Below are 25,298 nucleotides of genomic sequence, written 5' to 3'. Positions count from 1 at the left end.
ATAAAGTATTTATAAAGTTTTCTAGTAATAATTTGGTATTTATGTGTGCCAAGCAGTTAGTTTCCGCTGATTGGTCTTATTAATAATTTTCTTCCGTAGACTGGCTGTCCGAGACAGTGAACCCTGGTCCCATGGTGGAACTCCTGGACAAGTCTCCGCAGAACACGATCGTGCGCAGCTCGCAGGCTGACTTACGAGACTGCGACCGCCGCGGCCTCTTGTGGTAACTTGAATCTAAATATATGTATATGTAACTCAAAGGTGACTGACTGACTGACATAGTGATTTATCAACGCACAGCCCAAACCACTGGACGGATCAAGCTGAAATTTGGCATGCAGGTAGATGTTATGACGTAGGCATCCGCTAAGAAAGGATTTCACGGAACTCCACCCCTAAGAGGGTAAAACGGGATCCACGCGTACGAACTCGCGGGCGGCCGCTAGTAACCTATAAAGGTCATAGCAGACATAACAACTCGGAAAGAGATAAACACCATATCGCCTTTTACGAGCTGTCATCGCTTTATGTGCGGTGTCAATCGCTAGGCGAGGAGTTTACGTTACGGCGCGGATAAGTGTGCGTTGAAGTATGGAGTTTAATACAAAGAATACTGACTGCCTCGAGGTGATACGGTTACATACGGACATACTATCGCTCGATTCTGCCAAATGACGTCTACTGGATTTTCTCCCAAGGATTTCCATAACGACCGCTCCTGTGCTCCCCCCTCATCCAGTTTAGGTGCTTCCCGCGACATTCTATAACTTCACAAAATTTCTGCTAGAATGTTGTGTGTTTTCATACATAAACTGCTTGACTGTTATTGATAATTATACTAAGCACAGAGTTAGATTGGATCTGGGAAAAAGACGTTGTAGCACAAAACTTAAAATAGGATTAAATATGATGATTTTGTGGATAAATATCAGTGACTTGACTGGATGAAATCAGCACTGTACTGTGATGTGCTTTTTGTCGTAAAAATAAATCTGAAAGGAGTAGAAATAGGGGATGAAAGTGTAGGAGAAGCTAACATATTTTCTCAAGTTTCATATTCGGCGCTTTGTAAAGGAACAGTTTCATTTTCTTTTAGTAATAAATAATGTGTTTCAGTATGAAGACTATGAACAAAAAAGTGTTCATTCTTTGCCACGTACTCGTAGATCATATTCCAAACAGAATCCATTTTCCCATAATCGTTAACCTGCAATTTTCTGCCCAGGTTGCTGGACGAGGAGTCAATGTACCCAGGCTCGTCCGACGACACATTCTTGGAGCGCGTGATGACGCACTACGGCGCGCCCAACCAGACCCAGTACCTGATCAAGAAGGCGCCGCATGCGAGACAGTTTGTCTTACAGCACTTACAGGTATGTCCTACTTCCCACTTCCTATTAATTCCTACTAATATGATGTTTGTTTACAGTACTATTGTTTATAACCGAGAATAACATATAGGCTATAATTTATACCGATCTGTGACACACTAAATTTCATGCGGGTGAAACCGCGGGCAAAAGCTAGTATAATATAAATTGAGTAGTTGATAATAATATTCAGTGGATTGATCCAAAAATCTCTTAAAATACAATTGCAAAAAAAAATGTTGCAAATATTTGATATATTATGACGTCATGTATCACGTTACTAAAACAGCTATAATCGTTCTATGCATGGTTAGGACGGGCGTGCACCATGATGTGACGTCATGCTAAGCTAATTTGTTGCTTGCTTTACAAGATTACCGAAGTGTCTTAGCACGGACTATCCCAACTAATATTATAAATGCGAAAGTAACTCTGTCTGTCTGTCTGTCTGTCTGTCTGTCTGTCTGTCTGTCTGTCTGTCTGTCTGTCTGTTACGCTTTCCCGCTTAAACCTCGCAACCGATTTTGATGAAATTTGGCATAGAGATAGTTTGAGTCCCGGGAAAGAACATAGGATAGTTTTTATCCCGGTTTTTGAAACAGGGACGCGCGCGATAAAGTTTTTCTGTGACAGACAAAAATCCACGCGGGCGAAGCCGCGGGCGGAAAGCTAGTAAATAAATAATTCAAGTATTTTTCACAACTGGATCCAATGACAAGGGCTGTAGATCTTGTATAAGGCTTCAGAGTGATTTTAAAAAAAGTCATAGAATGAAACAATAAAGAGGATAATGTATTGCATCTTTTAGGGAACCAATCCAGTTCTGTATGACGTCACTGGCTGGGTGAAGGCAAGCCGAGAGAGTCCTGTAACCAAGAAGGCTCTCACACTCCTGCAGGAGAGTCAAAAGTAAGTATATTTATCATTCTTCCACCTTTTGTATCATTATGGATGCAATAGATTATTAAGTACTCTTTCTGATAGCATTAAACCACACTCAGAATCAATGCAAAAAGTTTAACAATACTGACGTAAAACGCGCGTTGACGGCGCTTTCAAAAACGTGGTGTGTATTGGCCCTAGGTTATATGGCAGATACGATGGAAAAACAACTCTATCTCCGAAGCGATAAGGTGCTTTTTTCCAGTGGTGACTTCAGCCTCCCGCCGTCGACACACCACGTGGCTATGTAAATAATATATCTTTATCAGTTTAGTAATAAGGTTCGTTTTCCCAGTGATGACGTGGGCCGCCTCTCTTCTTGGGCCCGCGGCGCGTGCGGCGCCGGCTCGTGGTCGGCGTCCGTGGGCGATGCGTCTACGTTGCGACGCGCGTCGTCTATCCGACGCACGCTTACTTCAGGTATTATATCTTTTATTTCCATAAAAAAAATCAAAATGTCAGGGCTTCTACTTTACAGCAAAGAGTTTCGCTGGGTTAGATGAAGCAGGTTTTGTCTAGAGCAGGAGTCTCCAAACAACGGCCCGGCCCGCCACTGCCATCGATCGGGCCCGCGGCAGCTTAAGACTAAGCCTATGTTTGTGTATTGATCCACCTAGGATAGAAATAAAATTGTTATGGCCCTTGCGACATACCAAAAAAATATTATGGCTCCAAGACTTTAAAGTTTGGAGACCCCTGGTCTAGAGTATGACTTGTAAAGAATGAACATCTTACATCCTTGTAAGGGATTATAATACAGGCCATTTGCTATCAACTTAGTATATGCCTAGGCAAAATCAAGCATTTAAAAAAAGCATTTAGAAAAATGGTGTCATATCTTTCATACATCTAAATAAGTCACAGTACCTTGTTTAGTGTTAATTTCATAAAGTATATTTTATGTTCAGTTTTTTGCCCGAATGACCGAAATTCCAAAATCCGCAGAGAAATACGTTCCAATTAACATTATATTATGCTAATTATCAAGATCGAAGTCCGATAATCCTCAAAATGACCGGTCATAAATGAGACAACCAGTGCTTAGTTTGAGAGTAGTTGGCGTTATGTGAAATGTTAAATAATTGAGTACCTATCTATACCAAAAAGAAAACACCACGCCACAAGCCCCTAAAAAAATTAGAACATCTTTGTTCTCTATGCATTCAGATTGATAGCCAATAGCTTCATGTACGGTAGCACCTCAGGTAGCACCAATCACTTTTAATGGCGGCTATTTTGTAGCCTATTGAGCGTCGCGTTTAACAAACCAACATAATATTGTAAATAGTCAAACCTTTAGATCTCGGCCTTAATCCATTGTAATAAAACCACTAACTTTTGGCAATAGAATAATCATGTTTTTGATGTATATCTCGAACTAGAAAGTTTACTACCAAGTGTTATATCCTACGAGATTTTTAATCTAAGCCGTAAACTGTTTTATAGCCGATGCTTGCTATAGAAAATTTAATTAATGAAATGTCAAATTAAGTACGAAGTTATGTTTTTCGTCTAATTACTGCGTTATGCAAACGAATAAAGTATAAACCCATCGGAACGGAAACATTTTTACGGCGCCGAGGCCTTTTAAGTTGTAGTTAGGGTTGGCGATCTTGAAATGTTAAAATTAGAGTAGTCTGCAAGCGTAGCTAGACATTTGAGTATATTTAATGAGTGTTTTTATAAACAAACCTGTTGCTTATTTGATGGCAAGTGATCACCATACATCATTGACTCTATAAAAGTTAGTTTATGATGATTGCTTGCCTTATTAAAGAATGTCGCAAATTTTACGAAAGCAGTTTTAGGGATTTTATCTTCATCGAGACAAGTCATTTCTATTATAGACAGGAAAGTTACTTTGTGTATTTTTTACGGCTTCACTATTTTATTTACGCTTGGCAACCCTAGTTGTAATGAGTGTTAAAATTTAAAAGATTGAGCGATTGTAAGTGTTGATATAAAAATATGGTTTTCCGTTTCAAAACTATGACACATAGGACAAGAACCTTGCTAATTCGTATTAAATAAACAGAAAGCGCTAAACATACATATTAATAGTAAAAGATCATGTAATTATTATGTAATATGCTTATTTTTAGCCTCAGCTGCATTATTATTAATCTCCTTTGAATTGTAAATATGTTTTGATTGTCAGATGAACTAAAATCTGTGCTTCTATTTTATTTGTTATTATATCATTAGATAATCTTCTTTCTCTATATCGTTGAGATAATTAAAACAATAAAGACACTAAAGTTGCAGATTCGATGTTTGTATTTAAATACATCTCAATTATTTAAAAACAATCATCATCATCTCAGCCATAGGACGTCCACTGCTGAACATAGGCCTCCCCCAATGCTTTCCATGCTGCCCGGTTGGTAGCGGCCTGCGTCCAGCGCCTTCCTGCTACCTTTATGATGTCGTATTAAAATTAATTCCGTGAATTATTCAAATGTATTCTGCACTCGTCTTATCGCTGTGTTTACTTCTTTAAAATAGCGTACTATGTACTGCCAAAATTAGTTGCAAGGATGTAGAACAACCTTGTGTGTAAGTTGGAATTTAATTAATTCCTACTAATATTATAAATGCGAAATTTTGTAATGATGTATGTTTGTTACAGTTTCACGCAAAAACGTATTTTAATGAAACTTTATAATATTATCACTGTATGTGGTATTATTGTTGGACGAAACCGAACTGAGGTGGAATTGTGTAAAGCAATCGTAATCATTTTGACAGTTCATAACGTACGATAAAGTCAGAGGTGGAATTGTGTAAAGCAATCGTAATCATTTGACAGTTCATAACGTACGATAAAGTCAGTTAAACAAAGCATTTGACAGAATAATCGTACGTTATGAACTGTCAAATGATAACGATTGCTTTACACAATTCCACCTCAGATAAACAAAGCGTTTGACAGAATAATCGTACGTTATGAACTGTCAAATGATAACGATTGCTTTACACAATTCCACCTCTGATTTGGATGAAACTTTACAGTATTATTGTTTATGTATACTTACATCAGAATAACATAATTATCTTCTTCTTCCTCGGTCCCTCACTGATGAGGATCGCGACCTCATCTAGTGTTCCTCCACAGACTGCGTTCCTAACATATAGGCTACTAGGCTATAATTTGTAATGATCTGTGACACCGAATTCCACGCGGGTGAAGCCGTGTGCAAAAGCTACTTTTGAATTAATGTGTTTTTGCTTTCGCAATAGGCACAGCTGGCATGAAGCGGCGGTCGACTGCTCTTCAAGCGAAGTTCGTGGCGGACGGCATAGTGGATACGTTGCGTCGATGTGGATCCGGTGGTGTCCAGTTTGTGTGCTGTCTGCTGACCAACCAGCCTTCGGAGAGCCCTGATGACGTCAATGTGCCTCTACTTCGGTCACAGGTGAGACAGAAAATATATCGCTCGTGGCGGACGGCATAGTGGATACGTTGCGTCGATGCGGCTCCGGCGGTGTCCAGTTTGTGTGCTGTCTGCTGACCAACCAGCCTTCGGAGAGCCCTGATGACGTCAACGTGCCTCTCCTTCGGTCACAGGTGAGACATTAACTATGTCGTTCGTGGCAGACGGCATTGGGGATACGTTGCGTTGATGTGGATCCGGTGGTGTCCAGTTTGTGTGCTGTCTGCTGACCAACCAGCCTTCGGAGAGCCCTGATGACGTCAATGTGCCTCTACTTCGGTCACAGGTGAGACAGAAAGTATATTGTCATTGTGCTATGTTTGGTGATAGATCTGCTAACCACTAACATTGTGAGAGAGTACTAGTATTATGTTATAGATCGTTTCATCCACGAAGACGCGTCCCACTATTCTTCCGCTAATGTTTGAGTGTTATCGTTAAACGCTATTATCCATGAGTGCACGCACACTACAATAATGACGTTCGGATTGCTGGGATCAAACTCCACCCTCCCTCTATCTGTATCGCCTGTATCCCACAACTTTCACACTTAAACCTCCCATCTGTAGAAAAGTTCCATGGTCCCTTAGTTCATTGATTAGTGTATTGGCACTGGACCATTTATTGTCCCGAAGCATGTGGTAGGGTTAATACTAGGACGTGTAAAAGTGCTTTTTAAAAGCCTATTTTCCAAAATAAATGAGTTTTGTGAGTTTTTTTTTATGATTTGTCATGTTCTTTACAGTTCCGTGGATTCCAACTGCTGGATGCAGCGCGCTTGTACAAGCAGGGATTCCCCGAACACATGCCGCTTTCGGAGTTCGCTAGAAGGTATTATTTTATACACCATTTTGACAGACGGTGGAAGGGAATACCACTCTATTGTAGATTGCAGAAGAGTGAAATTACCTTCCATCATCTATCTACACTGGTATTTCCAAAGTGCTTCTAAATCGAAAGAAAATGATGAGTGAAAACAATTGAAAATTATATGAGCCTGCCGCCTGCCATATAAGCAAGATTTCTCCTCATAGACCTCATCAACATGTAATTTTAATTATGCATAAAATAATGTATAAAATAAAAGCATGGCACATGTGACAAAATATGTTGAATTAACTTGGAATTCCTCCCGGGGATTTCGTCAAAGATGACCAAACATTGAACCACCCCAACCAGTTTGGCCAGCAAAAGGAGTGTAGGCCAAATTCTCAATTTGCTTCTGGTGAATTAACATTATGCCATGCAGAACCAGAACCTGATTATGATGATAATGATTATTTTCCTTAATCTCAGATATCGGCTGCTAGCAACATCGGAGAGCGACGAAAACGAGAACAACCAACAGAACACTTTGTCCGACCGGCAGGTGGTCGACGATATGCTCCTAGCTTTAGACCTGGACGTCACCAGTTACAGGCTTGGATTGACTCAGGTAAGTCATTTACGATCTTATTTAAACGCTATAAAGTGCAATTTGTTGTATACTATTAAAAATTAAAGTCAGCGAAAAACGTCACCAGTTACAGGCTTGGATTGACTCAGGTTAGTGATTTACGACCATATAATATAAACGTTATAAAGTGCAATTTGTTGTGTACTATTAAATATTAAAGTCAGCGAAAAACGTCACCAGTCACAGGCTTGGATTGACTCAGGTTAGTGATTTTCGACCATATTTAAACGCTATAAAGTGCAATTTGTTGTGTAATATTGAAAATTAAAGTCAACGAAAAACGTCACCAGTTACAGGCTTGGATTAACTCAGGTTAGTGATTTACGACCATAATTAAACGCTATAAAGTGCAATTTGTTGTGTACTATTAAAAATTAAAGTCAGCGAAAAACGTCACCAGTCACAGGCTTGGATTGACTCAGGTAAGTCATTTACGATCTTATTTAAACGCTATAAAGTGCAATTTGTTGTGTACTATTAAAAATTAAAGTCAGCGAAAAACGTCACCAGTCACAGGCTTGGATTGACTCAGGTTAGTGATTTCCGACCATATTAAAACTTTATAAAGTGCAATTGGTTATGTACTATTGAAAATTAATATAAGCGAAAAACGTCACCGGTTACAGGCTTGGATTGACTCAGGTAAGTCATTTGAAACCTTATTCCGAGGGTTTAAAGCCCAAATTGTTTTACATACCTATGTATTATGTTAGTTTGGATTGACTGAGGTACGATTACGACTATATTTGGAAGTCTTAAAGTTCAAATTATTATGGAATGTAGTTAGCAAAGGTGCCCTATACTTGGACGTCACCAGTTACAGGCTTGGATTGACTCAGGTAGGTCATTTACGATCTTATTTAAACGGTTTAAAGCTCAAATTGTTGTGAAATGTATCAATTGTAGGTTATCATTATATCAAATCGACAGCAAATAATTTCGCTGTAATAGGCTTTCGATATAATGGGGGATAGCACTTAAAGCTTAATGCTTATGTAGTTGCAATAAGTGCGATTTTGCATTGGACTATCAAAACAATCCAAAAGCACTGGGCCATGTAGGTTATGTCTTTGGTCATGATCATCATCATCATCTCAGTCATAGGACGTCCACTGCTGAACATAGGCCTCCCCCAATGCTTTCCATGTTGATCGATTGGTAGCGGCCTGCCTCTCAAGCAATCAAAAGCCAAAGGTCGTGGGTTCGATTCCCACCTTAGGGAGTTCGATTTTTTCAAGTTATTTAAAAAATATCAATCAAAATAGAAAGATCGTAAAAGATTTCACGGTCGTCGGGTTAGATCGCGGGAAATTGATAAGGCCTTTACGAAATTCAAGCACGAAGTCAAGGGCACATACTAAGTAGCATAAAGGTCTACTAGCCCTAGTTAATAAAACACCGTTACTTGAGAAAGTAGACGCATATAGTCACGTTTTTTTCGAGATAACGTCAGTAAAAGTCGTTGTCCCACGGTGCTTCATTTCCAGGTTTAATGTTTTATTTTGTCTTCTGTTACAAATCTCCTGAATGCGCGACACGTGTATGTAATGTATCTTACTCGTATACAGGGTGTCCCAAAAACAATGGATAACCCTATAACCATCGATAGACCTCGCTATGGTCTCCCTAACGTCCAATTTTGACCCCAGTAAAAATATCACCGTTTTCAAGATTTTTAAGTTTTTGTGCATTTTTAGAAAATTGCCACCTGCGATTACTTTTTCTTATGCCATTTCTACAAATGAGGATACTTTTCAATCTAGTTTCTTTCCTTATCACAAGGGATAGTTGGGCTATCAAAAGAAAAGATTAAAATTCAACAAACTAGTTTAAAAGTATGAAAATTTTAAGAAATTGCAGAAAAGAAGGAAAAATTAATTCACTGTCTTGCACTTTTGATCAGCCATCGTGTAAAAAAAATGTAGGAAGACCATCGTGCCCATTAGCTTAAAAACTTCCTTAGTTAATTGAAATTCTAAAAAGGTATCACAAGCTTATGTATTCTGTATTATTTTTATCTTATGGCTACTTGAATAGCAACTAGTATGAAAACTGCAAAAATGAGTTTTTCTCGTAATAGTTAAACTAGGACTGCATAGTGGCATTAAATACAAATGCAAATCTTTAGCGTAGGAATTTTAATGAAGCAACATTAATTTATCATCATCATCATCATCATCATCATTTCAGCCATAAGACGTCCACTGCTGAACATAGGCCTGTACCCCAATGATTTTCATAATGACCGCTTGGTAGCGGCCTGCATCCACCACCTTCCTGCTTACCTTTATGAGGTCGTCGTTCCACTTTGTAGGTGGACGTCCTACGATTCGCTTTTCGGTACGTAGCCTCCACTTGAATCCTGCTGCCTCAGTTCTGCGAACTACTGTGCCCTGCCCATTGCCACTTCAGCTTGCTGATCCGTCGGGCTATGTCAACGACTTTAGTTCGTTTACGGATTTCCTCATTTCTGATACGGTTTCGTAAAGAAACCCGAGCATAGCCCCTTCCACAGCACGCTGTGCAAAAAATCCACGTTTCCGAGCCGTGTATCATCATGGGTATCTGTCTATAGGCACATTTATAAGGTTTAAAACAAAAAATAAGTAATCACAAAAATGCAGAACTGACGGCCGATGGGGCAACAGGGTTCAAGTGGAGGCTACGTACCGGAAAGCGCATCGTAGGACGTCCACCTACAAAGTGGACCGACGACCTCATAAAGGTAAGCAGGAAGGTGCTGGATGCAGGCTGCTACCAAGCGGTCATTATTAAAATCATTGGGGTACAGGCCTATGTTCAGCAGTGGACGTCCTATGGCTGAAATGATGATGCTGATGATGATAAAATGTTGCTTTATTAAAAATTCCTACGCTAAAAATTATCCATTTGTATTTAATACCACTATGCAGTCCTAGTTTAACAATTACGAGAAAAACTCATTTTTGCAGTTTTCACACTAGTTGCTATTCAAGTAGCCATAAGATAAAAATAATACAGAATACATAGGCTTGTGATACCTTTTTAGAATCTCAATTAACTAAGGAAGTTTTTAAGCTAATGGGCACGATGGTCTTCCTACATTTTTTTTACACGATGGCTGATCAAAAGTGCAAGACAGTGAATTAATTTTTCCTTCTTTTCTGCAATTTCTTAAAATTTTCATACTTTTAAACTAGTCTGCTGAACTTTAATCTTTTCTTTTGATAGCCCAACTATCCCTTGTGATAAAGAAAAAAACTAGATTGAAAAGTATCCTCATTTGTAGAAATGGCATGAGAAAAAGTAATCGCAGGTGGCAATTTTCTAAAAATGCACAAAAACTTAAAAATCTTGAAAACGGTGATATTTTTACTGGGGTCAAAATTGGACGTTAGGAAGACCATGGCGAGGTCTATCGATGGTTACAGGGTTATCCATTGTTTTTGGGACACCCTGTATACGCTGTAATAAAGATATTTTATTTCAAAAAATATCTTCTCTAGTGTTAAAGATTTGTGATTCCATATTACAGAATTATTTTGTATTGAGCTAGATGTAAAGCAGTACAATTTTAATATGCGTACGAAACAAATCGTAAACGAATTCTTCAGAAATTTCTAAATAATTTTATTTATGATTATTTTGTCAGAAAACGATGAAAATAAATGTAGGAAGATAAAGTTTTATTCTACCTTCATTAACACTTCATAGCAATTTACTGATAAAAACGATTCGGGCTGAAATGTCATATAAATTCTCCAATAAAACCATGCCCGTATCAATTAACACATCCGGAAATTATGTCAAAGCAATAGAACTTAAAGATATGTTTGATGGGAGATAGCTGATTGAATATATTATCAACTTAATATGGCCGCTAACATTTTAATTTTGATGACATTGTGACGACTGATAGTTATTAAAAATTCATCGCTGTATTATATTAATTAGTAAATTATGAGCTCGATATTCACGGTAGCGGTAACTTTGATACATTTTGAATTAATCTGCGAAGAAGTTTTTAGTACCCGTTTTGAAAAATCTATAATTTTTTACATCTTCAATAAGGGTTACCTATCGTTTTAGCGCTCTCCAGTTGGCGTTGTAGAGTAAGGTCCTGTCACTTGGTAGATACTATGGTCCTTTTTCTAAACTAAGAATTTTAGCTTCAGCGTGCTCATTTGTTACTTAAGCATGAACTTTTCATAGTTAATGCTTAAAAGTCGCTGCGCACAGGATTTATGCTATAGCCACACACAAAACGCCACCACCAGCGGCTTAGGTTGTAAAATTACTAAGTAGAGAATGAGCACGAGCAAGCTAAGAATCTCTATTCAGAAAATGAGGGTAGGAGAGGGACGCCACCCTGTTGAGTGCAAATGCAGAGTCCTACCTCTTCAATAACATTCGTCGTAGAGTAAGATCCTGTCACTCGCCAGTAGTGCCAACTGTTTGAAAGGCGATAGCTATCATTCAAAGGCTTGAAATTACGCTTGAGATTGAATGGAGGCTTGAATGTATGGTTTCGTAATACGGCCCTCGGTATTGCCTCGTCATTGTATCAGTTTTGGTTCAAACACGAAGTTAAAAACGATTAAATCCGTTCGTCATACTATTGACACGATTGGTTACGCTTATTCTGAATCGATTTGAATTTTGATGGTGAAATCAAAATTAAACCTTTAAAATTTTCTCTCGAACTTTCGCACGCAGAATATTCCAGAAAAACATTGGTTCAAATTATTTTGAGATATTTATGATTGATGATCACGAAAACGCGCTCTCTGAATAACATCAATCTTTTAATCTGCGATCTCCAACCCGCCTGCCAAGCGAGGGTATTATGGCAAAACCCTCCACTATAGTGGAAGAGGCTCAGAGTTCAGCAGTAGACAGTACCTAAATGGCTGTTGATGATGATGATGATGATGATCACGAACCGTGAGGACTTTATTTAGTACATATTTCCTAATTTCACTACTATCATTAAACATAATTTCTTGTGTTTATGGTAAATTAGAATATTCATGAAAATTTATTCATTACTAATATTCCGTTGCGGTCTTTAAACTATTACATTAATGGTAGATTGACACATAAGAATTTATTTATTTGTTTATTCTCACACACCGTTCACCGGTTTTTATTTATTAGCTATGCCTTCTGGCTGCATGTGTAACATTTTTATTATACCAATAAATTACGAGTACTACAAGTGTAGGCATACGTAATTATCAATATCCCAGATTTCGTTTCTGACATTTTCAAACAATGATAGACTAAGTAAAAACTGTCAAATAGCAAACTGTATAGTGATGAAGGAATATCATGTTAATAGATGCAGAAATAGTATATTTTTGAATCCTTACTGAAGTACAAGGCAAAACGTTTGATCCCATAAATACCTACTTACTACTGCTAACAGTAGATATAGGTACCATATTATGACAAAAGAAACAAGTAGGTATCCATAGCAAAAAGTTTGCTATTCCCATGCAACCTTATGATCTATACCGCAAATATTACAGAATCAGCAGTTATCAATTCATAATTCAAACGAAATCGAATGGGCCACCATTAAAAATAACTCTGCATACAAATTGCCCTACGATTACTCAGCTAGTATATTTCCATTTCGGTCCAGTAACAGTAACATTCGTTCGGTTCTATCGTTGTAAACAAACCCATGCGCTCGCGCAGTGAAAGCTCTTACGTAAGCGTTATCTCGCAGATACCGCGACCGCGCAATGTTGATACTTGAGAAGTAGGATTATGTTACTATGTTCCGCTTTGGCGCGTGCCTATGCTGTTTCAATATTTGTTCTGTTTTATTGTAAAACAAAAAGTAATATATTGTCAATAGTTTACCGGTTTTTAAATGTGTAAGCTTGTTATGGAGATATTGACACTCAGTGAAGAATATTTACTTGTATTTCAGGATTTTAGTGTTACCTAATCTTTGTTGTTTTTATCTGATTCAGAGGGAATTTATCAAGTTAGATTACTCAGTCGTTTCATTAACCGATTGAGTCCCAGACGGCATTAATTAATGTCATAACAATTGATTATCTATTGTGTCTAGATTCGCGGAGCTTAGATAAAGATTAATTTTTCTTGTGACATTTATTTCCTTCATTGCCCTCATCACCTACTTATTGGGCTTGCTCTATGACTTAGACTTTTAATGAATGAAATTATTTATTCAGTTCTCTACAAGTCTACAGAATACCATTAATCACTATTTCATTTTTGGGATTTTTCCACCAAGTCGTTCCACAACTTTTAACATAACATTCTTGCCGCTTACCATAAAAATGAAAATACAGAAACATTACGATACGACCTGCTTCACACAACGTAATAACCGCAAGTACCAACTCTCACTGCGCGCGGTCCACGGCGGTCTCAAGAAAAAATCTTTACATAACTTGCATAATATGGTTACGTCATAAATGATACTTCCGAACTGGCTCTGTGGCCTTATTTCCCTTCTTTGTCCACAAGTGTTACGTGGCCCCGATACAATCAAGATCTTAGGAGAGCTGCCACATTCTATAGGTCAGTATTGCTTGTTTTCAATAGGTCATAATAATGTATTCATGGTTAAAGGATATAGAAGCAACGTTTCTTAATGGAAACTTCTGCTAGATTTCAGTATTGTAGGTCTTGAATCTCGATCAACCCGGTCGTAACATCTCTCTCAACTCTTTATGTGAGAACTTCTAATTGAAATAATTATGATGTCATATCATTAACTTACGTAATGTAGAGTTCCTCTTATGAACTTTTATCCTCTATTTCAACATCTTCAAGATTTTTTAAGACTACAGGTCTTCACTAAAGCTCATCATTGTTTACACTACAGAACAGAAAAAGTCCTTGACTGAAACTGAAAATCTGTCCTTGTTGTTACCAACTAAAGTTTTGGTGTCAATCAAAGTACTTGAATAGCTCTATTAATGTTAGGTCATCTTCTTGTCGCGTCGACAACAAACCTACACAGTGCCAGCCCATAAAACTCAACAGCTACAAGAGTGGCATTGTCAGTAGCACGGTAATATATAGATAGTATTACCGTGTCAGTAGCATTCATTCATTAAACCTTCCTGCGTGCAGTTGTTTGTTAGGTATTCCATAGTATATGAGCTAGCTATGTAGTCAACACACCTTTCTGTTCACAGATAAATAAGTAGATTGAATGAATGCTATCACTACAAAAGAAATGAAAGCGTTCATAATGACATGACCTACTATAGCACTATAATGGCTAAACCCGATGACGTAAAAAGACAATAAGTCGTTATGAGTTTTCCAATCAAGTATCTAGTTTTAATTTTTACGCACAATACAACCTATTACACTCTCAATAAAGCATTATAAAAGACCGCACGCTAACCAAGTAAACACCTTCTCATAGTGTCACTCTCGCGCACGAATTGCTTTCGATATTCGCACAATAGCGACAATCAGTTTTCTATCAAAACCATTATACGAGTGGCATCAATGTCTGATAGGAAATAGCGTGGCCTAATCAATGAAAGAATCTAAATTAAATAAACTGAGAAAAAATGTTTGTAATTTAAAGTCTGACAAAGTCTTCAAAAAGACGAAAGTAAATTTTGCTGGCCTGACATGTTCGAGCTAGGCTAGAAAAATCAACCTGTACCTACCTAAATGTAATTCGCTGCCTGCTGCTTTCTTTCTCGAACACTATCCGGGTCTTTTCAAGGCGAGAGTGAATAGGCCTTACAGGGCAGAGGCAGATCATCCTAGACGCATCTCACTTAGTGCGATTGCGGTCAAATACCTGCCTTGGTTTAAATAAAAACTTAACGAGTTTATTTTCTGAAAGAGAGTTAGATTTACATGAGAATTACAAAGAGTTCACTTATTGTATCCTATAGTACTAGTGACATGCATCTCACATAAATGAAATTCCAGATTATTTTAAAGATCAACGGAAGAACATGTTTGAACTATGTTTCGGAGACAGACGGGTGATTCTTGTATGTATTATTGGAATAGTAGCTTGTAAGAAGTGAATATTATGTTAATTTTTACACGTTTTAATTCTATATTCTTCCAGTATGCGAAATAACACGCGTCACGGCTTATGTAATTTTGCGTCTGACTTTTAACTAGTTGTTGTATTAGTGATCTGTGTATGTGCTATGGGCAGGCCTCCGTCACTCGCCTATGCCGGCCGAGATAATTACCTACAGCGCGCGACAACTTCAAGTTGCAAATCAGTCCGGGCCGCCACGCGCCTGTTTGCTTACGCGTATTTCTATATACACGCTCGGTCGATCATCGTCGCAATTAAGGTTTATTGTTCCAACAGCACTGTTATTCTTCTTTAATGAAAAATTGAAATATTTAGGAATAATAATTAACTGTAGTGATTTAAATAATAAAAAAAAAAACTACACTTTTTAAATAATAAATTATTTTGAAATACTTATGACAAAAGACTATAGCAAAAAAATTATTTAGCTAATAAAAACATTAANATTTGTTCGGTTTTATTATAAAACAAAACGTAAGATATTGTCAATAGTTTACCGGTTTTTAAATGTGTAAGCTTGTTATGGAGATATTGACACTCAGTTAAGAATATTTACTCGTATTTAAAGATTTTAGTGTTACCTAATCTTAGTTTTTTTATTTGATTCAGTATGAATTTATCAAGTTAACAGTGGTCAGTCGTTTTATTAAAGGAAATAATAGGCTTGTTTTTAAAGATTTTACTCTCAAAAAGATTATAAAGTCCACTTACACGAGAACAGACAAATATTTTTATTTGATAAAGATTAATCTTTCAAGTTACTTTTATTTCCTTCATTGCCCTCATCACCTACTTTTGGGCTTGCTCTATGACTTGGACTTTTAATGAATGAAATTTTTCATTCAGTTCTCTACATTCTACAAGTCTACAGAATACCATTAATCACTTTACATTTTTGGGAATTTTCCACCAAATCGTACCACAACTTTTCACATAACATTCACCAAACGACTTACCATAAAAATGAAAATACAGAAACATTACGATACGACCTGCTTCACACAACGTAATAACCGCAAGTACCAACTCTCCCCGCGCGCGGTCTACGGCGATCTCAAGAAAAAAAATTACATAACTTGCATAATATGGTTACGTCATAAATGTTACTTCCGAACTGGCTCTGTGGCCTTATTTTCCTTCTTTGTCCACAAGTGTTACGTGGCCCCGATACAATCAAGATCTTAGGAGAGCTGCCACATTCTATAGGTCAGTATTGCTTGTTTTCAATAGGTCATAATGTATTCATGGTTAAAGGATATAGAAGCAACTTCTTCTCAGCACTGGCCCATTTATTGCCCCAAAGCAGTCGTGGGGTTAATAATGGGACGTGTAAAAGTGCTTTTTAAAAGCCTATTTGCAAAAATGAGTTTTTTGATGGAAACTTCTGCTAGATTTTAGTATGTCACTCCGGGTCTCAAATCTCAATTAACATGGTGATATTACACTTTATGTAAGAATTTCTAATTAAAATAATTACGATTTTTCATATCATTAACATAAGAAATGTAGAGTTCCTTTCATGAACTTTCCTCTATTTTAACATCTTCAAGATTTTTAAGACTAAAGGTCCTCACTAAAGCTCATCATTGTTTACACTACAGAACAGAAAAAGTCCTTAACTGAAACTGAAAATCTGTTCTTGTTGTTACCAACTAAAGTTTTGGTGTCAATCAAAGTACTTGAATAGCTCTATTAATGTTAGCAGAGGCGGCGTAAGGCGTGGGCGACGTGGGCCACCGCCTACGGCCTCGCGGTACAAGGGGCCTCGCGCATCAAAAATTTTGAAAAAATGTATACAAGGTGGAGATGACAATATCACTATACGACAATAAATGCAAACATTGACTATTAAATATAAATTCTTGATAGCTAAACAATGTAGTTAAAAATAAAAATATATTTTTTTCCAAACCAATTCAGCCATAATCAGACACAAAATTAAGCAACAACACGGTTTTAAGCATTGAAGTAATATTAGTACGTAGTACATTATTATAACTCAATGGTTTTAAGTGACGAACATTATTCTTTGGCGCAATATTCCTTTAAAAATAATCACTGAATCAAGAAATCAGAAACTGTCAATGTATAGACCTTTGACCCTTTTTTTTTATTATTTCATAAAATCCGTCTTCAGGTCGCCACAGAACAAGGCCTCGCGAAATCTGTCTTGCCCACATCAAATTTAGGTCTTGCCCCGCCTCTGAATGTTAGGTCATCTTCTTGTCGCGTCGACAACAAACCTACACAGTGTCAGCCCATAAAACTCAACAGCTACAAGAGTGGCATTGTCAGTAGCATTCATTCATTAAACCTTCCTGCGTGCAGGTGTTTGTTAGGTATTCCATAGTATATGAGCTAGCTATGTAGTCAACACACCTTTCTGTTCACAGATAAATAAGTAGATTGAATGAATGCTATCACTACAAAAGAAATGAAAGCGTTCATAATGACATGACCTACTATAGCTATAATGGCTAAACCCGATGACGTAAAAAAGACAATAAGTCGTTATGAGTTTTCCAATCAAGTATCTAGTTTTAATTTTTACGCACAATACAACCTATTACACTCTCAATAAAGCATTATAAAAGACCGCACGCTAACCAAGTAAACACCTTCTCATAGTGTCACTCTCGCGCACGACTTGCTTTCGATATTCGCACAATAGCGACAATCAGTTTTCTATCAAAACCATTATACGAGTGGCATCAATGTCTGATAGGAAATTGCGTGGCCTAATTAATGAACGAATCTAAATTAAATAAACGGAAAAACATATTTTTAATTTAAAGTCTGACAAGATCTTCAAACAGACGAAAGTTCTGCTGACCTGACATGTTCGAGCTAGGCTAGAAAAATCAACCTAAGTGTAAATAACCAAACCCAAAACGTGAATTTTCTGATTATGCGTGGCGCGTGGTACATAAGACTTACAAACAGTACTAACTACGAGTATGTAGTATCACAGGCAGTATACAGAACTTGGTAGTAGGTAAGTCGAATCTTAACTTCGAACTCCTATGTTCTTCTGATTAATTTCGTTGCGGGTCTAATGACAGTTTAACTTTCCCCCGCGACAAACTTGACCTTCATTGGTTGGGTTTTTATTGGCGGTCAAGCTGTAGATCCTGGCTACACAGGAGTTGCAGCGGTAGGAACGACATGTGAAAAAAGTCCTGTGTAGGGCTTGGTAGGTCTGCCTATTGTACCCCTCTATGCTAATTTATTACGTGCTAGTGACGTGCATCTCACACATGAAATTCCAAGTTATTCATAAAGATTCTTCCGTTAGAAACACATGTTTGAACTTATGTTTCGGACACAGACGAGTGGTTTTCGTATGTATTATTGGAATGATAGCTTGTAGGAAGTGAATATTATGTTAATTTTTACACGTTTTAATTCTATATTCTTCCATTATGCGAAATAACACGCGTCACAGCTTATGTAATTTTGTGTCTGACTTTTAACTAGTTGTTGTATTAGTGATCTGTGTATGTGCTATGGGTCACACTTCCAGCTATCCATTTCTGGTCATGTCGTCTCGTTCTATCCCAAAGAATCGCAATTAGATGACAGCGAGAGAAAACACCGAAATGGGTAGCTAGAACTGTGACCTATACTATATAGTATTCTGTGGTATACTGATAACTTAAACTTTGTATAGCTATTCTAAATAAATAGATAGAATATTAGCCATAATAAAAGAAAGTCGTGTTAGTTACTCCACTTATAACTCAAGAACGGCTGAACCGATTTAGCTGAAAATTGTCAGGGAGGTAGTTTAGAGCCAGGAGAAGGACATAGGATACTTTTTATCCCGTTCGAAATTAAAAAAAAAAGTCTGCTTATTTATTGCCATTAAGGCGGAACAAAGTTCGCCGGGTCAGCTAGTTAGCCATAATAAATGAGTAGGTACTTCAAGTAACTTCCAGGTAAAATAACAGGCTTAGTTTAAGTATTATTGAAATAAATTCAGACAATCAAACAAAATTCGCTTTCAATTCGTTGGAACGTGACAAAATCCATTTTGGAAAGTTCTTATTTTTATGTTTTGTTAAAAAATGCTCTTATTACTATCCTATGGTGGATTTTTGACGTAATTTAGTAGTAATTTGCCAGTCTTTAGAACTTAAAATAAACACTGAAGTTTGTACACTTTCACATCGCAAAATTATAGGCTTACATACTTGCATGAGTAAGACCGATTATACTCTGGTGTGAAAAGTTCTTTCATACAGGGTTGAAAAAAATATAAATGATAAAACACTTTTTTAAACGAACATTTTGATGTTTAAATTACATTATTTATAGGCTAGTAGTCGGTACGATAGAAAATTATTAAGAATAAGAACATTTACAATATTATTATGATTATAATAAATAACCACATATTTAGTACTTCGTAATAACACCAAAGTTTTCTTTGAAGCTGGCATTCATTCCAGTATTTAATATAATTCAACAATATAATTCAACGGTTAGAGCAAATGTTCGTGCATCCAAGTGGCCAAATTGTCCAATTACACAAAAGGCAACACGAACTTAGTTTCTGTGAGTGGTGTTACGAACAATTTGACGTTGACTATACCACATGCCACTAACTTCTCAAGAAAAAATGTTGTGCCGACAGCTCACAACTCTATTTTAAGTAAGACATCTATTATTCCTTGCGTGTCGGCACCAAATTACAGATAAAAATAACATAGCAATTCTTAAACTAGGCAAAAATTGCTTCTAAACACATCTAATCACTATAATATAGTACAAGATGTGTGCTCTATAAAGCATCTCAAATGATTAAATCCAATCATCGGACAACTAACACGCAAGCCAAAAATAGGTGCGAACTTTGAGCACCTTCTTTGAAGCTTCATTATCATCATGGCAGCATGAGTCAGAGGTGAACTTTGGACAGATTTTAAAGTATCATCATAATCAGAGTATAGGCATATTGACGTCCACTGCCCTGTCTTCAGTTTCCAAGAACTGACGCAAAGCGTAGTAACGACGGTAGGTATTCAATGTCACATTAAAACATAATTATAAATTATANCTTAGGAGCGCGTCATGGCATTCCAATATAAGTATTATAATGTAGTACATTAAGTTGCTTTGTATTGCTTGCACTATCTGAGATTATTTTTATATTCAGACCTCGGATATCTATGGTTGCAATCGCCTGTGCTGCTCTGATTGCATTCTGATTGGAAAATTGTATTGTGTGTATCTAGTGTTGTAGATATTCTTAGTATATTTAGGTAATTCGAAAAGACACCAGCTCCCGCAACTCAAACTCAACCACAACTAGTGCCCGCTATGCTTACTAGGCGTTGCAGGTTTTGGAGTTTTGATCTTGCTGTGGATAGTTGTGTGTGATCCATGTAGATCCATAATAATATGTGTAAGAGGGCCATACAATGAGTCTCTTGCACTGATGGAATGCTATACAGGCCATTTTTATTTTGTTCTCGACATGACTCGCCCAGTTCAATTTGTTGTCAAAGGTGATGAGTTTTGTTTATAAAGATTTCTGGTAGTTGGAGCTCTTGTAAATTCGATAATGCACTTATTAAGTACTTTTATTGACTACGTTAGGCACTATGAATTCAATTATATGCTTTACTAGTATATTTATTAAAACTATTAACTAAAGTTCTTTGATTTATAAACTACGACATTATTTTTTCCTTTAATCTGACGTTTGGGCTAAGTTGTATCATTTTACACCAAATAATTAACCAAATTATTAGTTGCGATTTTCAAATGTTTTTGATCTAAGTAACTTACAACATTTTACACGTCATCTTATATTGTTAATCACAAATTCAATCTGCACAACTTCAATCGTGTAAAAAGTAGTAACACGAGTCATACCTCTTGACACAACAAAAAAGTGAAAGAAGCCTCCGGTACACTTTGTTAAAAGTAGACATGTATCAATATACACGAAAGAAAAGTTCACAAAGCCTTACTTGTATCATTTGGCACAAAATTATTTTCTTTTCTATACGTCGTAGAAACATACCGATTAGATACAAAAATAGCTAATTTTTCAGAGATTCACATTATGTTATAAAGTCGATTTTGATCTAAGTCGAGTTAGATCCCTTTTCACTGGGGGTACAGAATTTTTATCACATTTACCGTAACATATAAATCAGGAGGACAAGTCATAATAAATATTGTTCTTTATTTGACGCTTTCTTTGGAATAGTTAAGTGGCATTTAAAAGAAGGCGAATTAGTATATTAGAACTTTAGCAGCCTTTTATATTCCCGTGGCTTAGTTTTAAAATCAAGGTTAGATACCGTGGAAAAATAATAATAATAAACAAATTTATTTCTGTATAAAAACAGCCTAAAATATTATTATATCAGAGGCTTGACTCACAATTTCCCATAAATAAATTAATTTTAACTCATTGGTTTTATTTTGGAAAATGTACTATGTATCATGATTGAAAATTCTTAGCTTTCTCCAGTAATACTGATATTATTATACTGTGACTCGCCACCCGCCAGACAGAGGCGATTTTGTCAAAAATATTGACAAGTCGCGAACTGTCACAGGAATAAAACTGACACGCGTCCGTCCTCCGTAAGCGCCACCGCGCGACTGATTAAGATTGTCCAAGCCGTCATGGCCGATTTTTTCACATTTTTTCAACATAGTAACTAAATAAGACGCAATAACAAAAGTTTGAAAAGTTGTCGACCTAGAAAATACAAAGTCCTATCTATTAGTATATATTTTAAGTGTAAAATGTTAAAAATGAATATATGAGAGTAAAACAAAAAAGCCGTCGACGTACTTCTTTGGGATTTTTTTTTATCGGACAAACTATGCAATATCGTGTTTTGGAAAAGTTGTCGCCCTAGTTAAAGACATTAACTTACTCGTACAATTTTTTGTTTGCTAAAATATCTTTTCATTTAGAAGCTATCTGCAAACAAAATCGGTCAAAAATCGACAATTTGGGAAATCATGGCCTTAAACACATTTTTTTATTTCCCACTTTTGGGTACCATAGTCAACAAGGAACCCTTACCTCCATCTTTCTATTATACTATGCAACGTAAGATCGACTTACGAAATTTTGATCATTCGATATTTTGATCGTTCGATCATTTGTAAATTCCATATTCTGAACGTTCGATATTTTGAGCATTCGATGTTTGGTTCGTTCGATATTTTGATCTTTTGATGAAACGTGTTCGATATTTAGATTTTCGATCATTTGTAATTCGATATGGTGTAGGTACTTAACCCGTTACGAACTTTCTGTGGTTGTTACGAACAATTTAACGTTGACTGTACCACATGCCACTAACTTCTCAAGAAAAAATGTTGTGCCGACAGCTCACAACTCTATTTTAAGTAAGACATCTATTATTCCTTGCGTGTCGACACTAAATTACAGATTAAAATAACATAGCAATTCTTAAACTAGGCAAAAATTGCTTCTAAACACTATCTAATCACTATAATATAGTACAAGAAGTGCTCTAAAGCATATCAAATGATTAAATCCAATCATCGGACAACTAACACGCGAGCCAAAAATAGGTGCGAACTTTGAGCACCTTCTTTGAAGCTTCATTATCATCATGGCAGCATGAATCAGGCAGGGGTGAACTTTGGACAGATTTTAAAGTAACATCATAATCAGAGTATAGGCATATTGACGACGTCCACTGCCCTGTCTTCAGTTTCCAAGAACTGACGCGAAGCGTAGCAACGACGGTAGGTATTCAATGTCACATTAAAACATAATTATATTTAATACATGAATTTTATCCCGAAAATTTATATTTGCTCTGTTTATACCCTGTATACTATACATATTGTACGGAGAACAGCTCATCAAGCTATAGGTACACACGGCCACACTGTTAACTCATCTCTCATCAAATGGTGATTCTGTGCGATAGAACGAGATGACATGACTGGCAATGGGCAGTTAACACTGTTGCCGATAGTACATTGTGGTTATCTTAGGCAGATGTGCTTTTTGTCCTGATGTTCAGCTTTACTACAAACTTACTAAATACCGTACCTTTCCTTTATGCCCTAGGATTGTATGAGACGGAAGCGGTAAGTTTTCATTTACACTGCAGCATAGAGCATAGTTTATTACGTGCCAGGTGATCAAACAAGTTTTTAACTACCCCATAAAAGCTTGAACAAACCAATTCACTTTTGTATTAAATTCTAGGTACCTACTCCTGCCGTTTTGCCAAATTAAGAACACATGTTTTCTGTCATGTATTTTGTCGACTAGTCCGCATGATTGATAATGAAACTGTCACCTAACACTTAGGGGGCCGGAAATGGGGCCCCGTTATAAAGTAATCCCTTAAGGCCTAAGGTGTCCCTTAGGTGTTGGTGAAAACGAAACTCCTGTTAGGTGTTACCTAATATTTCATAAAAATTGGGGTTTGATAGTAAAAACGCTCATAAGTGTTGCTAAACTGTTTTTATCTCCTGTATTTTTCACAAGCCTTGCGAAAAGTCATCAGTTTCATATCATTAAAGCGATAGTTTTCTTTGAAGCATGCTCAATTTATGACGTTTGTTAACGCTACAAGATTCACGTGCGATAACTCTTGGCTTTCAAACATGGTGCAAACAGCTTAATGGCTTTTGCCACAAATTGATAGTTACTGAACAGTTGACAGCGCATCAGCCTATTCATTTTTGTTCTAAAACAGCCTTTATCACAACGAGATAAGATGCCACTGTGTATAACTTGATGTGATGTCTGTACTTGGTATGCCTTTGCTACAATTAAGTCATAAATACGGTCGAAGTGTCGGCACATGGAAAGTCGGGAGGCGGGCCTACACATTAACAAAATGCGAGCGTAATGATGGCCTTCGGAACTCAACCTAAAACAATGATTTTCGATCTTTAACACGAAGCGGTGCTCAAACTGTTTATTATAATTGGACACAGTTAATAAAAGGAAATGGAGTGGACAGGCGACCTTATGAAGGTAGTGGGAGCTGGAAGTACGCCGCTACCATTCGGTCAATATAGAAATCATTGGGGAAGCCTACATTCAGCAGTGGACGTCCTGTGGCTGACATGATATTGATGATAAGAGTTCGTAAGATGCCTCCGTCCTCCATCTGTCACCGTCGGCATGGCAATGGCATCTTGCTTTGCGTAAGAGAGATGACAGCATTCAAAATTTCGGATAACGTTTTTCGGAGTAACCCCGCAGGTCCGGATCTATCGTATGGCTTTTTGGCCTTCAGCCCAGGGCCCCGTGGATTCAAGGGGCCTCCAGCTTAGTCAAGTCCAAGTCAAAAATAGACTATAATGCGAAAGAGTATAGTAGGTGGATCCCTAAGTAGTATTAGCCCAACCAAGAGTCATTAAATCAGAAAGACCTACTTTATTGTCTGACTCTACTATTGTAACACAGAGCTTACAACATAATAATATGTTGGTCCCACTACAGTTTGAGAGCCAATATATTTGAGGTCAAAGGGCGCGGACCACACCATCGCTTGATAGCCCCCATTACACCATCTTACGATGTGCGTTAACACCACCATGTGAAAGATTTATGTGGGTAATTATCGACTTCTAATATGGCAGGTGTACATTTACGATCTGCCGTTTCACTATAGTAACCATTCCGCAGTTTTAATTTTGGGAAATAAGAATATTAAATTATTTTTCATTGGCGATGTTTGGGCTGATATGACCTATAGGTCCCCTTAATTAATGCTTACCTTCTATCCGTGGTGTACCTACCAATACTTTTTCTTAAAGGTTACATAAAACCTTTTTTCCTGGCTTCCTCTTCGCACTGGAGGGAAGTCAAGTTTTTCGTTACGGGTCCAATACTAGTTTAACTTTCCCCCAGGACAAACTTGACCTTCACTGGTTGGTTTTTATTGGCGGCCAAGCTATTGGTGAATGAAGTCTATTCATTTGTGCCTCGAAAGCCTTCTATGAATTCAAGACCTAGGCATCATTTCACACCTTGGCTTATAAAAATGTTAATAAATCCAAATCAATTTTATGGACCA

The 25,298-nt window shown here is 37.1% G+C and overlaps 1 protein-coding gene across 1 annotated transcript in view; it reads left to right on the top strand.

Annotated features, from left to right (window-relative positions):
* The window catches only part of LOC114362664 (unconventional myosin-XVIIIa-like), a 57,447-nt gene that overhangs the window by 22,206 nt on the left and 9,943 nt on the right, over positions 1-25,298 (top strand). The window contains exons 11-18 of the mRNA XM_028318134.1: positions 100-223; positions 1,226-1,373; positions 2,179-2,279; positions 2,608-2,732; positions 5,553-5,633; positions 5,786-5,880; positions 6,492-6,577; positions 7,043-7,181. Coding sequence (XP_028173935.1) covers positions 100-223; positions 1,226-1,373; positions 2,179-2,279; positions 2,608-2,732; positions 5,553-5,633; positions 5,786-5,880; positions 6,492-6,577; positions 7,043-7,181 — 899 coding nt within the window. The remainder of the gene's footprint in view (positions 1-99; positions 224-1,225; positions 1,374-2,178; positions 2,280-2,607; positions 2,733-5,552; positions 5,634-5,785; positions 5,881-6,491; positions 6,578-7,042; positions 7,182-25,298) is intronic.

The sequence above is a fragment of the Ostrinia furnacalis genome, unplaced genomic scaffold (assembly GCF_004193835.3).
Source record: "Ostrinia furnacalis isolate ACB-3 unplaced genomic scaffold, ASM419383v2 OfSCF6659, whole genome shotgun sequence".
NCBI classification, from domain to species: Eukaryota; Metazoa; Arthropoda; class Insecta; order Lepidoptera; family Crambidae; genus Ostrinia; species Ostrinia furnacalis.
This window is presented reverse-complemented; position numbering and strand designations above follow the sequence as displayed.